General features: G+C 44.5%; 1 protein-coding gene across 1 annotated transcript; it reads right to left on the bottom strand.

The window, feature by feature from the left end:
• Positions 1-3,861: 3,861 nt before the first annotated feature.
• Positions 3,862-12,441, bottom strand: LOC148094643 (sterile alpha motif domain-containing protein 3-like). The gene is made up of 10 exons (XM_087837502.1): positions 12,370-12,441; positions 12,074-12,083; positions 10,733-10,847; positions 10,207-10,395; positions 10,035-10,122; positions 8,951-9,115; positions 8,634-8,843; positions 7,997-8,162; positions 4,312-4,391; positions 3,862-4,164 (listed from the first exon to the last, which is right to left on the bottom strand). Exons 1-10 carry the CDS (start codon positions 12,439-12,441, stop codon positions 3,862-3,864), a joined length of 1,398 nt encoding a protein of 465 aa, XP_087693628.1.
• Positions 12,442-13,967: the final 1,526 nt, after the last annotated feature.

Raw genomic sequence — 13,967 nt, 5'->3', positions numbered from 1 at the left:
ATGTGTGAGTACTGTACTGTAAATGTCATATATATCAGATGATACTGATAACCTAATGCTAATAACTATGCAGAGGTCTCTGGGCCTCGACTTTTATGGAGCATGTGAAGTTTGGGGCAGAGTGGACAAAGAAAAGTTTCTCAGCAGGTTCAACAGGTTGCTACAACACAGGCCGATGAAGTATTGCACTCACTCATCCAAACTGGCAAACATGTAACATACACCCTAAGACTGATCCTGCTTTTTACTCCTTTGCTATGATTTAATTTGATATTATGTAGCCATGGAGACAGTTTGCATAGATTAGAATGTTAGATTCCTGTGATGTCATCAATGCCCGATGTTTTGTTTTAATGTCTTGTGATAGTTCTAAGTGCAGACAAAGTCAGAGTTCAAGTGAGTTTAGTCCAATTTTGATCCAGTTTCTGACATGTGGTCAAAATCTTGGCCGACCTTTACCACACCACGTGCTGTGGGTGTGCGTAAATATCTAGGTGAGTAAAGTCTCCTTTACCTGTTAAATTCAATTTGTTTTGTCTCTCTGTAGAGGACTTTGAAGAAAAATACGAAGAGCAGGATAAGCTGGGTGAAGGAGGCTTTGGGACTGTCTTCTTTGGAAAACGCAGAGAAGACAATTTCCCAGTATGGCTTCTTATGTGTGCACTTTACAATTCTTCTAGTTCCTCCTGTTCTCTTTTTCTAAAACACATTTTCTCTGTAATGCAGGTGGTGATTAAGCATGTTGCTCAGTTTTTAGTCAGCTACCTACCAGTGGTAAGAAATGTTTGTCTTTTTCTGTTGTTTTCCCCCAACGTGTTCCTCAAACAGCCTAATGTTTGAACACTGACCTCGATGTTCTGTTTCTCAAGCTTCTTAATGGTAAAATGACCGAGATTCCCAAGGAGGTGGCATTGCTAATAATAGTGGGGGCAGGACCAGAGGCTACGAACAGCAATGTGACGCCCGCTTAAAACGACTGGTATGACTTGGAAGACGAACTCATCATGGTCTTTGAAAGGCCAAAAAAACATAGACTTGGAAGTCTACCTGGCAAACAGAAGAACCTTTGTGCACGAGAGGGAGGTTAAGGTCAGCGAGTGGCAAGATAACATATATGGCAAACTTTAATGGACAATGTAAATCTGATTATTTGAACGTATTTTTCATTTGTCTGTCTGGTCATAATGAGACAGCTGGTACATGCAGCCACTGAAATGCAATCCAAGGGTGTCTACCATCGAGACATTAAGCCAGAAAACATTGTGTTTGACACATCGCCTGATCATCCAGCATTTCTATGTGTCAAATTCATCGATTTTGGTATTGGAGTCCCTTTTAGACCAGAAGCAGTCACACGAAGAAATGGTAGGTCATCAGCCTCACTGTTTAAATGTCATTGCCTGCCCACAGGCTTAGTGTCCACGCGCTCAGTGTCCACAGGAATTCCTTACCATGAATAATTACTCTCTGGACTTTAGGGACCAAATCAGCCGCTGTAAACTGGCAGGACTTTAATGCCACCACAGCAGATTGCGTCACAGTTTTGCAGCTACCTGGCAAGTAATCACTTGCCTTAAAAGTGTCGCCAGTCCCCTAGGCAACATGTGAAAGTGTTCCAGTGTGTACATCTGATCTGGGACCGCTGCAATCTTCGACTGCGCCTCCAGCTGACCCGATGTCCACATCATGGGGGAGGTAAGCGTTGGAGGTGGCATTGGAAAGTGAGGGTGATGCGTCAGTGAGTGCTTATCAGTATCAGTATATGTATGTGTGTGCGTGTCCAGAGTTCAGCTGAGACAGTGTCCTTCGACCCGCCAGGCTAAGTAAACAGTCTTCCAGCCAACCCAGGTGGCCTTGTAGGGAATGGGAAGGAACAGACTCAACACAGTCGTTATCAGGGAGTTTTTGTTCGGCTCCAGCCTTGAGCCCACAGCTGGCGCCAAAGGGGTAGCCGCATTATGATGGTTTTCTTTTGCAAACAACTCATGAAAATTTCAAGCTGTTTTTAACACTCCGACACTGGTCTCTCAATCTCCCGTTAATAGCTGCGAGTTTCTCCATGATGTTATTAGCCGTCGATTCCGTGGTCTTGTCACTCTTTTGCTCACATAGCAGATTCTGAGACCTCACGACCGCAGCCAACTGATCCGAGATGTAATCCAGCTTCCGCCCAGAGATGTTGTTCTGAGTTGATTCTTTCCTGATGTAATCCAACATACATACGCTCAGAGGTGTTATTCTGAGCATTCACTGCAGTCGTAAGCGCCTCCAAGCTCTTAACCATGCCACCTTCAGTGAGCCCTTTCTGAGAAGTCCAGAAGAGACCAGTTGATCAAATCCATAATTCTCTTTTAGGTTTTAGACACAGGCTGTGAGAGAGTGTTCCAGGGAAAGTAATCCAAAAAAGACACGAGACTAGACAAGGACATAAGAACTAGCAGGGAAGACAAGGGAGAGGAGAAAAAGTGCGTCCGCCTCCTCCGAGAGCCAAAGAAATGAAAATGTTTGATGCTGAGCTTGTGGTGATACTCCAAGTCAGTACTGTACTCTGGCTGTTTCAGAGTTTTCACAGTCACTGCTTTCAGGTGTCTCCATCCAGTCACGTCTCCCAACACGATCACTTCTTTTCTTTTGGTTCCCTCGACGTGGAAGTGGTCCCCCAGTGGTCAACAGGTAGGTCTTTTACGAGGTGTAGTACGGTGGCCCCTAGAGACAAAGCATTTACAAACTCCAAAACACTTACAAACTCCAAAACACTTACAAAATTCAAAACACATGCAAACTCCAAAACACAACAGAAGTGCTCCAGGACGCTAGGGGCAGTGTTGAGCTCGAATTGCAAAATAAACGGCAAGTTTGTTGCAAACACATGGGCTGTATGGGACGGTCTAGTCTCCGTCGCGCTGCCCAGGTTGCCTAGCAACCATGATACTAACCGCTGGAAACATGTCATACAATTTTGTTTGACAGAAATGAAGGAGAGGTCGTCAGCCTCACTGTTTAAATGTCCTTGCCTGCCCACACGCTTAGTGTCCACATGAATTCCTTACCATGAATAATTACTCTCTGGATTTTAGGGACCAAATCAGCCGCTGTAAACTGGCAGGACTTTAATGCCACCACAGCAGATTGAGTCACAGTTTTGCAGCTGGGTGCGGTGATGGATTGGCTGGTACGTCACATCATCCTTGATGACAACAACACATCTGAGATGCACACTGACATTTCAGAGGGTAAGCTGAATGTTAATTCTTTAACCTGTCGCATTACAAAAACTTGAAAAAATCCCCTTTAAAGAACCTTTAAAGGTTTTTCAAAAAACCTTTTTTTTTAATGGTTCTTTGAAGAACTATTTTCTGAGTGGTTCTTTAAAGAACCATTTTAAATCTTTAAAAAAAAAATGCATCTTAAATTGAATTAACTAGAGTAGGGTAAAATAAATACAAGCACATAGACATATATTAATAGTTTATTGGCACTTTGTATTACAGAAAAAGACAAAAAGGCATTTTAACGCTAAGCACAACACCACTACTAATAATAGCATATAAGTCATTTAAACAGTAATAATTGAATATCTTTACTATACTATAAATAAATACATATAAATATTATACTATAGATAAAACAACAATCATTACATTAGAAATAGCAATACTTTCATAACAGACAATTAAACAACACATTTTCATCAGCATGTTTGCATTTTCAGTAAAACTATTTCAAGAACAATCTTTTTATTTAAATTATCAATGAACTGCAGCCTTAAGTTATGTAAGTTAAGTTTAATGTGGGACTCATGGTCCTTTGTTAGTCCACATTGGGACAATTTCAGTCTCTCATCTGCACTATGCTGGCAATCTAGGAGATATTTAATGCATTTGCCACTCTTTGCACAGCTACTGGTACAGGTGTAGTCAGAGTTCCCAAGTTGAGAACAAATGCCTCCAAAAAGCAAAATGTCTTTTTTAGTTCACTTGGATAGGCAACATTGTAGTTATGGTACAGGGAGAAGACAATACCCATCGCCAATGAAATGTCAATTTCCCCACTGTCCAGAATCATTTTTTGTCCATCCATCTGGACATTGCCCTCAGTTGAATCACTCAAGGGCTTGCCGTCACTGCTGCTGAGTACGATTGTAGGTATTGGGCTGTGTGGATCCTGAAACAGAAATTAAATTCTTGAAATGAGGAGTATAGTTTAAATAAGCATAAACAACAGGTGTCCCAATGAAAGTATGAAACTCCTGTAAAATACTGGATTAGTTTTAGACCCCCCCTCACCATACCAAAAAAAATCTAAATTTACCTTATTTATGACGGAGAGATGAGCGGCATTTTCTTTGAAAATAGATGGCAGGAGAAGAACAGCTGTGTTTACTATCTGACCTGGAAAATAAAGAGAAATATGTAAATATTTTCTGGCCAATTTTGTTAATACAAAGCAGTAAAGGCCATATGAGTACCTTCATCAGGAGTTGAATGTCTTGCAGAACATAAGCATTAGTGCAGTAAATGTATACCTAATTAACTTTTCAGTGTGATTCAGTGTAAATGTTAAGCATTTATACAAAACCCCCAAAATGTTGTTCAGTTCTGTAAGTTGCTAGCTTTAAATAATTTGAGTCCTAAAGAACTTGCAGAGCAAGTCTAGCTGCCACTGAACATTTTTTGGGATAAACATTGTGTGAATGACTGAAAATCCTCATAGAGATATATATAGCATCGAGGGTGTATCAGTTAAATCTTAAAGTACATCAGTGCAGAGACGAGAAAGGAGAAATGTCTGTCAGGGTTCCTGGGTCATCGACCCAGTGCTTTCAGTTTTGTTCATGTTCAGTTTATTTTGCCACTGCCTGTTTCACTTCCTGTTTGTTCCCCGTGTCAGCTTGTGTCATTAGTCAGATTATGTTCAGCCCTGTACTCACCTGTTTCCAATCATTGTCATCATTCAACCTGTGTATTTAAGTTCCTCGGTTTCACCAGTTCTTTGTCGTGTCATTGATGTTATGTTGTCGTTTCCGCCAGCCAGCCAGCCAGCCACTCAGTCCGTCCGTCCGTCCGTCCGTCCTTCCTTCATTCATTCATTCATTCAGTCAGTCGTCCAGCCAGCCAGCCAGCCAGCCACTCAGTCCGTCCGTCCTTCCTTCCTTCATTCATTCATTCAGTCAGTCGTCCAGCCAGCCAGCCATTTCCTACCTCTGTTCTGTTTGCTCACGCCATCACAATAAACACCAGTCTTCACCTACCTGTGAGTCCTGCGTTTGGGTTCCTTCTTCCTCGCCTCCACACCACGCCTGACAGAATGACATGACCCGTGCCACGAAGACACGACTGGAACCCAGCGGACTCGGACCTTTTTGAGCGGCAGGAGGCAGCGCTCTCCTTGTGGGCGGAAAAGCTCAAGGAGAGACAGCGGCTCTTCGCGGAGCGAGAGCACGTCTTCGAGGGCACTCGCTTGGCTCTGGGCGGGCCTCGGAGACGCCGCGTTCACCCACCTGCTACCTCCCATGCACCGGAGCATCTGCCGCGGAGAGTGGGCGTTTCGCGCCGCGCTTCGGCGGCTCCCCCTCTCGCGGATCCGCTCCTCGCTCACACGTCACCTGCCTCATTTGCCGGATCCTCCACTTCGCCACGGCACAGCGGCTATGCCTCCCACCTCGGCTCAACAGAGGCTCCCGCGCCAGAGGCTCGGCTGTGTACCCCGCCCGCTTCCTCTTCCCGGAGAAAGCGGGGCACACGCCGCCATAACACGGACTATTTTCAGCAACTCCCGGTGGTGAGTTCCGGTAACTGTTTTCCACCCTCCTCATTTGACTCTTCACCCAGATTAACTAATAGACTCATCTCTGATTCATGGGATGTTTCCCTCCTGGAGGATTCTGTAGACTGGGAAGAGTTTTTCTGCTCTGCTCCTCCAAAGACTATAAATGGTGGTGGCAGAAGGACCAGAACAATCCCAGATAAACCTGCCTGTATCACACACCCAGTCACTATTTTCACACCCATTACTCAGCCATTTCCCACCAGCACGGCGGCCCAGATTCGGCCTTCCCCTTCAGCCGTTTCACCACCTCAGATGGCTAGGGCCCAGCCTACACCCACACCTGTGCCAGCTCCTAGGAAGAAGGCAGCTGCGACGCAGTCTACCTCCACATCCGCTCTTGTTTCCCGGGTGGGGGGTAACTGGTGTCCAGCCACCTCCCGTGCCTGTCCCAGCGCCCAGGCTGAGGGCAGCCTCAACCCAGCCTGACCTCCCTAGAGGCTTGAAAGAGCTAACCAGTCCACCTGCTACTTCACCACTTCCTCCACCTCCTCACTCAGCTTTCCACGCCCTGGCACTATCACTGGTTAGGCTAGCTGAGGTGTCCCCTGCTCAGGCACCAGCCTTATTAGCCCAGGCTGCAGTTTTATCCCCCTCGGTAACTCTGTCGTTAGCTCAGCCATTAGCATCGCCAACCTCTGTTCATCCCTTAGCTTCCCCACTCCAGTCAGTTCCCTCACCTGCTGTTCAGCTTCCACTCCAGTCAGTTCCCTCACCTGCTGTTCAGCCTTCCCTCCTGTCCCCTGTCGTCCAGTCTCCTCCTGTCCTCCTGTCCCCTGTAGTCCAGTCTCCTCCTGTCCTCCAGTTCCCTGTCCTCCAGTCTCCTCCCGTCCTCCAGTCTGTCCAGTCTGTAGTCCAGTCAGTCCAGTCGTCCCCTGTAGCTCAGTGTCCTGTTCTCCAGTCGCCTCCCGTCCAGTCAGTCCAGTCGCCTCCCGTCCAGTCAGTCCAATCAGTTCAGTCACTCATCCACCACCCTGTTCAGTTCCCGGACCTGCAGCCACAGCACCCAGAGCCAGCTGTGAGCCCTCCTGCTCTCCAGCCAGGGGCCTCCGCGCCCGCTGGCCCGGCCGCTCTCCAGCCAGGGGCTTCCGCGCCCGCTGGCCCTGCCTGTCTCCAGCCAGGGGCTTCCGCGCCCGCTGGCCCTAAAGCTGTGGCTCTGTCACCCCCGGCTCCCGTGCCGTCGCCTGGTCCAGACTCAGACTCAGCCTCAGCTTCTGCTTCGCCTGGGCCAGCCTCAGACTCAGCCTCAGCTTCTGCTTCGCCTGGGCCAGCCTCAGCTTTAGCTTCTGCTTCGCCTGGTCCAGACTCAGCCTCAGCTTCAGCGTCTGCTTCCCCTGGTCCAGCCTCAGCTTCCACTTCGCCTGGGCCAGCCTCAGCCTTGGCGTCAGCCTCTGCTTTGCCTGGTCCTGCGGCTGCCGCGCCGTCGCCCCAGCCACGTTCTGGACGTCATCGCCGGCGCGGCCGCCCACCGGACCTGCTCAGCGGCCACCGCCGCCTTCCTCGCGGCCGCCCACCGGACCTGCTCAGCGGCCGCCGCCGCCTTCCTCGCGGCCGCCGCCGCCTTCCTCGCGGCCGCCCACCGGACCAGCTCAGCGGCCGCCGCCGTCTTCCTGAACCGTCTCGTCTCGGCCGCCGGCCACGTGGCCGCCCACCTGAACTGTTTCTGTTTTGGACTCCGTCCCTCCGTCCTGGGCCCCCTCCACCCGCCCTGTTCTGGTTTTTCTTTCTTTTGGCCGTCGGGTGCCGGCCTTTGGGGGGGGGGGGTACTGTCAGGGTTCCTGGGTCATCGACCCAGTGCTTTCAGTTTTGTTCATGTTCAGTTTATTTTGCCACTGCCTGTTTCACTTCCTGTTTGTTCACCGTGTCAGCTTGTGTCATTAGTCAGATTATGTTCAGCCCTGTACTCACCTGTTTCCAATCATTGTCATCATTCAACCTGTGTATTTAAGTTCCTCGGTTTCACCAGTTCTTTGTCGTGTCATTGATGTTATGTTGTCGTTTCCGCCAGCCAGCCAGCCAGCCAGCCACTCAGTCCGTCCGTCCTTCCGTCCGTCCGTGGATATTGTAAGGGACACTGTGTTTACTAATGTGCTGTATGTGAAACCTTAAAAAGTGGTATCTGAGATAGGAGTTAAAAATGTTTTTGCTCATTATTGCCAAGTGCCCTCACCTTTTCTTTCAGTGTCTGTCTGGCTCTCATCAACAGATTTTAAGCAGAGGCTTTTAAGGTTGCTGTCTGGGGCTATTGACACAAGCTTCGCTGCCAACTTACTGAATCCTCGGATTACTTTTTTGTCCACATCAGTTTTAAGTAACATGGAAGCCTCTTCAAGAAGCTAAAATAAAGGATAAACATATACATATTAGCTTTGTACCATAATATATACCATTATATAGCAAACCAGAACAATCATTATTTCACACATCAATTATCATTAGAGAACAAATTATAATTTTGCATTTGTTTACTTTAATTCTCAAGTACACATTGCTGTGCAAAAGGGATGTTTAGACTATTCTTCCCAAAAAACTATCATTGGCATCAGATTGGTCCAAAATTATCCTGTAGCATGAAAATAAAACCAAAGAGAAAGACATAGTCAATGTTGCAATTTCTGTTAGTGTTCTGTTAGTGTACTTTTATTACTCATGAAATAAATCTGCTGATTCAGTCACTTTGCCTGTCCTGTAGGTACGTGATTATTAGAAGTCTATATAAATGTGCAGCACATCAGTACATATTCGTGTTTTTGCCGTGCACTATTGTTATTGTTGTTTTTTGCTGCAGTTTTTGATAAAACACTCACCACAACAGGGATAGTGAGACATGGGAATTCTCGTAGAACCTCTTCAGTAGTATGCTGAAGAACGTAGTGTGTTCTGTACTTCTGTATTTTCCTGAGGTGCGTTCGAATGACATCCACATTTGGCCTAGTTTTTTGGCACTCTTGCTTAATCACTGATACATGTTGGTCGGTGCTACTTTCATCCTCCCCATCGTCAAGAGGATTGATATCCTGGTTATTAAAAAGTTTAGCAAATATTGAGAGAAAAAAACCCAAAACAATACTTTTAACTTTTATGTACAATTTAAAATGGCAAACAAACATTGAGCATATTTAACTTGCCTTGGTTTTTTCAAAAGGATACAGGGCTGGATATCTGATGATCTTTTTCTTCCTGAATTTGGAACTGAGTATTTCTGTCTCATTTTTTCAATTTCCTCTACGTCTACTAGTGGTCTTCTTTCCTTTTTAAACTTGTTCCTGAGAGACTCATGCAGAACATCCTACAAACGATAAAAATGTAACTAATTATTCATAAATAGGTGCAACTAGGTCCTCCCTTTATACAAGACATTTACCAGAAAACTTTGAGTGACATAAAGCTGGTAGGTTTGCTGTAATCATGTCATAACCTAATTAGTTCCTATTTACAGATCTCTTCTTTAACTCTTAGGAGTTGATCGAACACATGATATAAAGGTTTGGAGCACCTTAGATTGGCTACATACACTATAAAAGGTAGATAAAGATTAGATAAAGTATCAATGGCATTATGTCCTACAAGCATACTCATCATGATCTTTCAGTCTATATGTTAATACCTCTACCTTTTAATAATAAAAATAATAATGTATACTTTATTGATCCCCACAGGGAAATTTCTCTCTTTGCATTTAACCCATTCACTCAGTGAAGCAGTGGGCAGCCACTAATCAGGCACCCGGGGAGCAGTGTGTAGGGACAGTACCTTGCTCAAGGGTACCTCAGGGTAGCCGTTCAGTTGATTCAAACCCCTGACCTTCCGATCATGGGGCAACCACACTACCTACTGAGCTATCCCTGCCCTATTTTCAAATTTAATTTTTTAAATACAAAAACTACACTATCCTGATACAAAGGCAAACAGAGCTAATATAATGCTGAATTTCACACCATTCACTTGAGAATTCACAGAGAAATGAAACATTAATTAATTTAAAAGAGCAATTGATATTTTATTTATTGTTTGACCATACTGGACGAGATCTGCCTCAAAAATCACAATACTAATACTTGTATTGTAGTGGCCACAAGGGAACAGATAACCTCTGAATATGTAACAATGAAAATGTTAGCATGTTACACTCGTTAGCCAATAATTAGGCAATTCAAAGACAATTTGTTGGACAATTTTATCAATGTTTGCTTTTCAGGAATACTTACATATCCAGAGCCATAACTCTCCTTCAAGAAAGGAAAACTCAGAAGGACAGTCCTCAGAAGCTCTACATACTGCACATGAGAGGGATACCTGCAAATTTTGAATGATGAACTTAAATTCTGATGTACATACTGTATTTTAAATGAATCAAATCTTAATTATATATAGACTTACATTGTCTCATTACTCAAGTGGTCAAACAGAGCTTGAACAAGCATGTTTTTGAGTCTGTTCTTGGTGGGTGACTTTAGTGCTGCATCTTTATTGGTCAACGCAGTGAGCACAGCTGGAGGAAACTGCACTTTGCAGTTAAACATAGGTTGGAGTGCTGACACAGTATGCTTTTCTTTGTGTTGCCTTCCACTGCAAGAAGAAGTAAGAAGTATGTTTAGAGTTTGTTACAAGACATGAATATGCGTGTCCTTGTGTCCTGCATCAGGAATATCCGCATATTTAAAACGTACAATAACAGCTGCTGAACTACAGAAACAGAATCATAACAGAGAGTAAGAGTGGCTGTGACATTTCAATTTTGAAAGTAAATGGGTGTGTGATGCACATCAACGCTGGAGAAACAGTACAGGGCTTGCGTCAACCCCTTGCCCCCCACCCTCCAACACCGTAAACCTAGGGGAGGGGAAACACTGAATTGTATGAATGTACAATTCAGTGAATCATGTCCAGTCAACTTAAGACTCACTCTTTCAGCTTCTCTACAGCAGACAAAAATTTCACTTGGTCTTTCACTTTTGGAAAAAGACGCTCACTCATTCTTTCAGTCATCTGCAGAAGAGTCGATCCATCGATTTCATTGTCTGTGTCACAGAAAAACAATAAGACACGATCAAAACAGAAATGAGCATGTTCGAAGATAAAGAATAAAAATATCATAAAACATTACTAAAAAGACAGCTATGCGTTCATTAGTGACTGTAGATGATGACAGACATGTGGAATAGCCAAAAAGTGGTTAAAATCATTTTAACAGTGGTTGACAATTCCTAACTAAAAAGTCATGGTTTAGGATGTATCTTACCTAACTTTGGTATGAACTGCCTTAAAAGGTCGGTGGATCAGTGTAATGAAGTCTTGACCATCACATCTGTATGCGTCCAAAGCATGAAAGTCTACCTCATCCCCAGGCTTGAATATCAACAGATCATCAGTCTCTCTGATGTGGTATGATTGAAGGTGTCTTATAAACTCCAGTGTTGTAAAAAGTCTTCCAACAAGAAACCATTTTGCCCTGATATACACAATCAGGACTATTTTTTTTACAAACAGTGGAATTTGCTCTGCATGCACAAGTTCCAAAATGAAGAAATCTCCAACTGCATATTTTACAGAGTTTAAAATGATGCATTTACTCGTCCAGAGTTTCTCATCCACAGTAATGGCTGTCTCCAAGTTCTGCAAACAAATCTGCAAGTTCACTGGAAGTTCTTGAAGTGATAAGTTATTAACTGCTGCTTGTGTATGATCGCTCCTGATGATCCATTCAGGCTGCCACTCCCAGCATTGACGAAGCTGATTCCTCTTTGCCAAAGTCTGACAAATATTAATATAGTTATTGGTGATTCTTGCTACTGTCTTGAAAAATTGATGTCTGGCTTCAAACCTCATGCACCAATGAGAGCGGAGTGACCCATAATCAAGGATGAGCCGAGGATAATGTAGCAGAAAATGCAGCTTGGGTATAAACACACCAGTGTATGGTGTAACTGGCCCATGTAAAGTTCTCTATAAGTTCACTCAGAGCTCGTTCAGATGATTGGGGAAATTCAACAGTTTCTTGGATGACAGGGTCACAGTCTGGGGCAGACTCTAATCCTTGTTTCTGATATTTATGTTTCTTCCTTATGTGATTTTTCAAAGATTTCACAGACAAAAACTTTCTGGGACAGTCTTCTAGTCTGCAGACAATGAAGAATCCTCATTTACTTTCATGGTATATCTGTTGATGTTTCAGCAGTTTTTCATATGTTGGTTTTCTTGTGGAGCACCGTGGACACTGATATGGCACATCCATAGAAATGCTCACCTACAAAGACCTGGGGTGGCTGTAGCTCAGGTGGCAGAGCGGATCAGCCACTAACCAGAAGGTCGGTGGCTCAATCCCAGGCTGCTCAAGTCTGCATGCCAAATATCCTTGGGCAAGATACTAACCCCATGTTGCTCTCCGATGCATCCATCGGAGTGTGAATGTGTATGAATGTTAGATACTTAGCACTAAAGCTTAGAAGTGCTTGTGTGATTGGGTGAATGAATTAGCTGTATAAAGCGCTTTGAGTGCTCGGACAGAGTAGAAAAGCGCTATATAAGAACCAGTCCATTTACCTGTTGATAATCTGCCAATTCATTTTCCCCAAGCCAAAGAGATACTTCTCCAACAGTCCACTGCTGAGCCATGATCTGTTAAAACAAAACAAAATGCCATTACATTGTTATTCTGTGACATCAAAAACTTATTTATTTATTTTTTGTTCAATCATTTTCCAAGCCACTTTATCATCATAAGGATCGGAGGGGTGCAGGAGCCTATCCCAGCTGTTTTTTTAGGCGGGGTAGACCCTGGACAGGCTGCCAGTCCATGGCCTTTTGACTGTTCCCAAAGTCAGGACACATACTCACGGAGAGGCAGCGTTTCAGTGGTGTGGTCCTCATCTGTGGAACAGCCTGCCGGAGGAGCTCAGGGCCGCAGAGAACGTACATGTTTTTAAGAACAGGCTCAAGATCCAACTTTTTAATTTAGCTTTTACTTGACGTTTATTTATTTTATGCTTATTTATTCTATCCTGTTATTCTATTTATTAATTTAGGTTTTACCTAATATTTATCGATTTTATTCTTATTCATTTTTTATCTTCTTACTCTATTTACATTTATATTGTATCCCTTCTTATTTATTTTATCTTTTTACCCTGTATATATCCTGTTGTGTCATATCTCCAGTGTTTCCTCGGCGGGCGCTCTCTGCACCGGCGCTGTAATCGACCGTGGCTGCTGGGGCTCTGGGGGTCCTCTCAGCCTGGCTGGGGGGCTTCTTTGCCTCTCACACGCACTAAGCAGTTGTCAAACTCTCAAACGCAGTAAGCAGTTGTCATACTCTGACACGCACTAAGCAGTTGTCATACTCTCACACACACTAAGCGTAAGTGACGGAGTTACACCGTCCCGGGCCACAGACAGCTGATCTGGGCGCATACACACACCACCACCATTAGTTTCTACAATTACGGTGGCTGCGTGTCTTTTCGTCGACCGGGCAGATAAACAAAAAGGGGTGAGAGGTATATTTTGAGCGGCACAGAGGGTGGCCAACATATTTTTCCCACTTACCTTTAATAAAGTCGGTCGCGTAGACTCGCTGTGATCACCGATTGTACGAGTGGTTATGCAAGCCGATGGTATGGTGTTCCGGGGTTCAAATAGTGGGTTCGGGCACGCTTGAAAGGTCACGAGAACTGCATTATTTTTGTTTGTTTTTTTTGTTATTGTGAAACACTGTAGGCTGCCTGGAATTGGCCATAAATGTCTGTATTTACATATATATGTATTGTAGGAATACAGCTGGAAATAAGCTGAGGAGAAAAGAGTGTTTGGTAAAAGAAATAATAAAGAGATGACGATTATGCCTAGTGGGAGGGGCCATGGGGTAAAAAAGAAGGCTGTTTTTCGGTGAGATGTTACAGAGAGGGTAACATGCAGACTGTGTTTTGTATATAGATGTTTGTTTTGTGTTGACTTAAGTTAGTTTTCTATTTTCTTTGTAAATAATCTTTTGTGCACCTGGGAGGCCGGCAGAATAAACTATCCACACTGAATGCTTCCTGACTACGCCTGCATTTGTTCGGGAGAAGTTTCAGAGAGGACCCCGCGACATATGGTGTCAGGAGTGGGATGGCTAGTCGGAAGAGGAAAACGCGCCTCCCAGT

This window comes from Neolamprologus brichardi, unplaced genomic scaffold (assembly GCF_056152115.1).
Source record: "Neolamprologus brichardi isolate AB-2024 unplaced genomic scaffold, ASM5615211v1 NODE_ptg000033l+_length_6344489_cov_1, whole genome shotgun sequence".
In the NCBI taxonomy this organism is placed as follows: Eukaryota; Metazoa; Chordata; class Actinopteri; order Cichliformes; family Cichlidae; genus Neolamprologus; species Neolamprologus brichardi.
Note: the sequence above shows the minus strand (reverse complement) of the source record. Positions and strands in the feature narration are given on the sequence as shown.

What these genes read in the sequence shown, in the direction of transcription:
- LOC148094643 (XM_087837502.1), bottom strand. Translation starts at nt 12,441, where the DNA reads ATGGCTCAGCAGTGGACTGTTGGAGAAGTATCTCTTTGGCTTGGGGAA. An exon ending in GACAGACACTGAAAGAAAAG is followed by an intron (nt 4,392 to 7,996) that starts GTGAGGGCACTT and finishes TTTATTTTCCAG; the next exon opens with GTCAGATAGTAAACACAGCT. An exon ending in ATCTCTCCGTCATAAATAAG is followed by an intron (nt 4,165 to 4,311) that starts GTAAATTTAGAT and finishes TTTCTGTTTCAG; the next exon opens with GATCCACACAGCCCAATACC.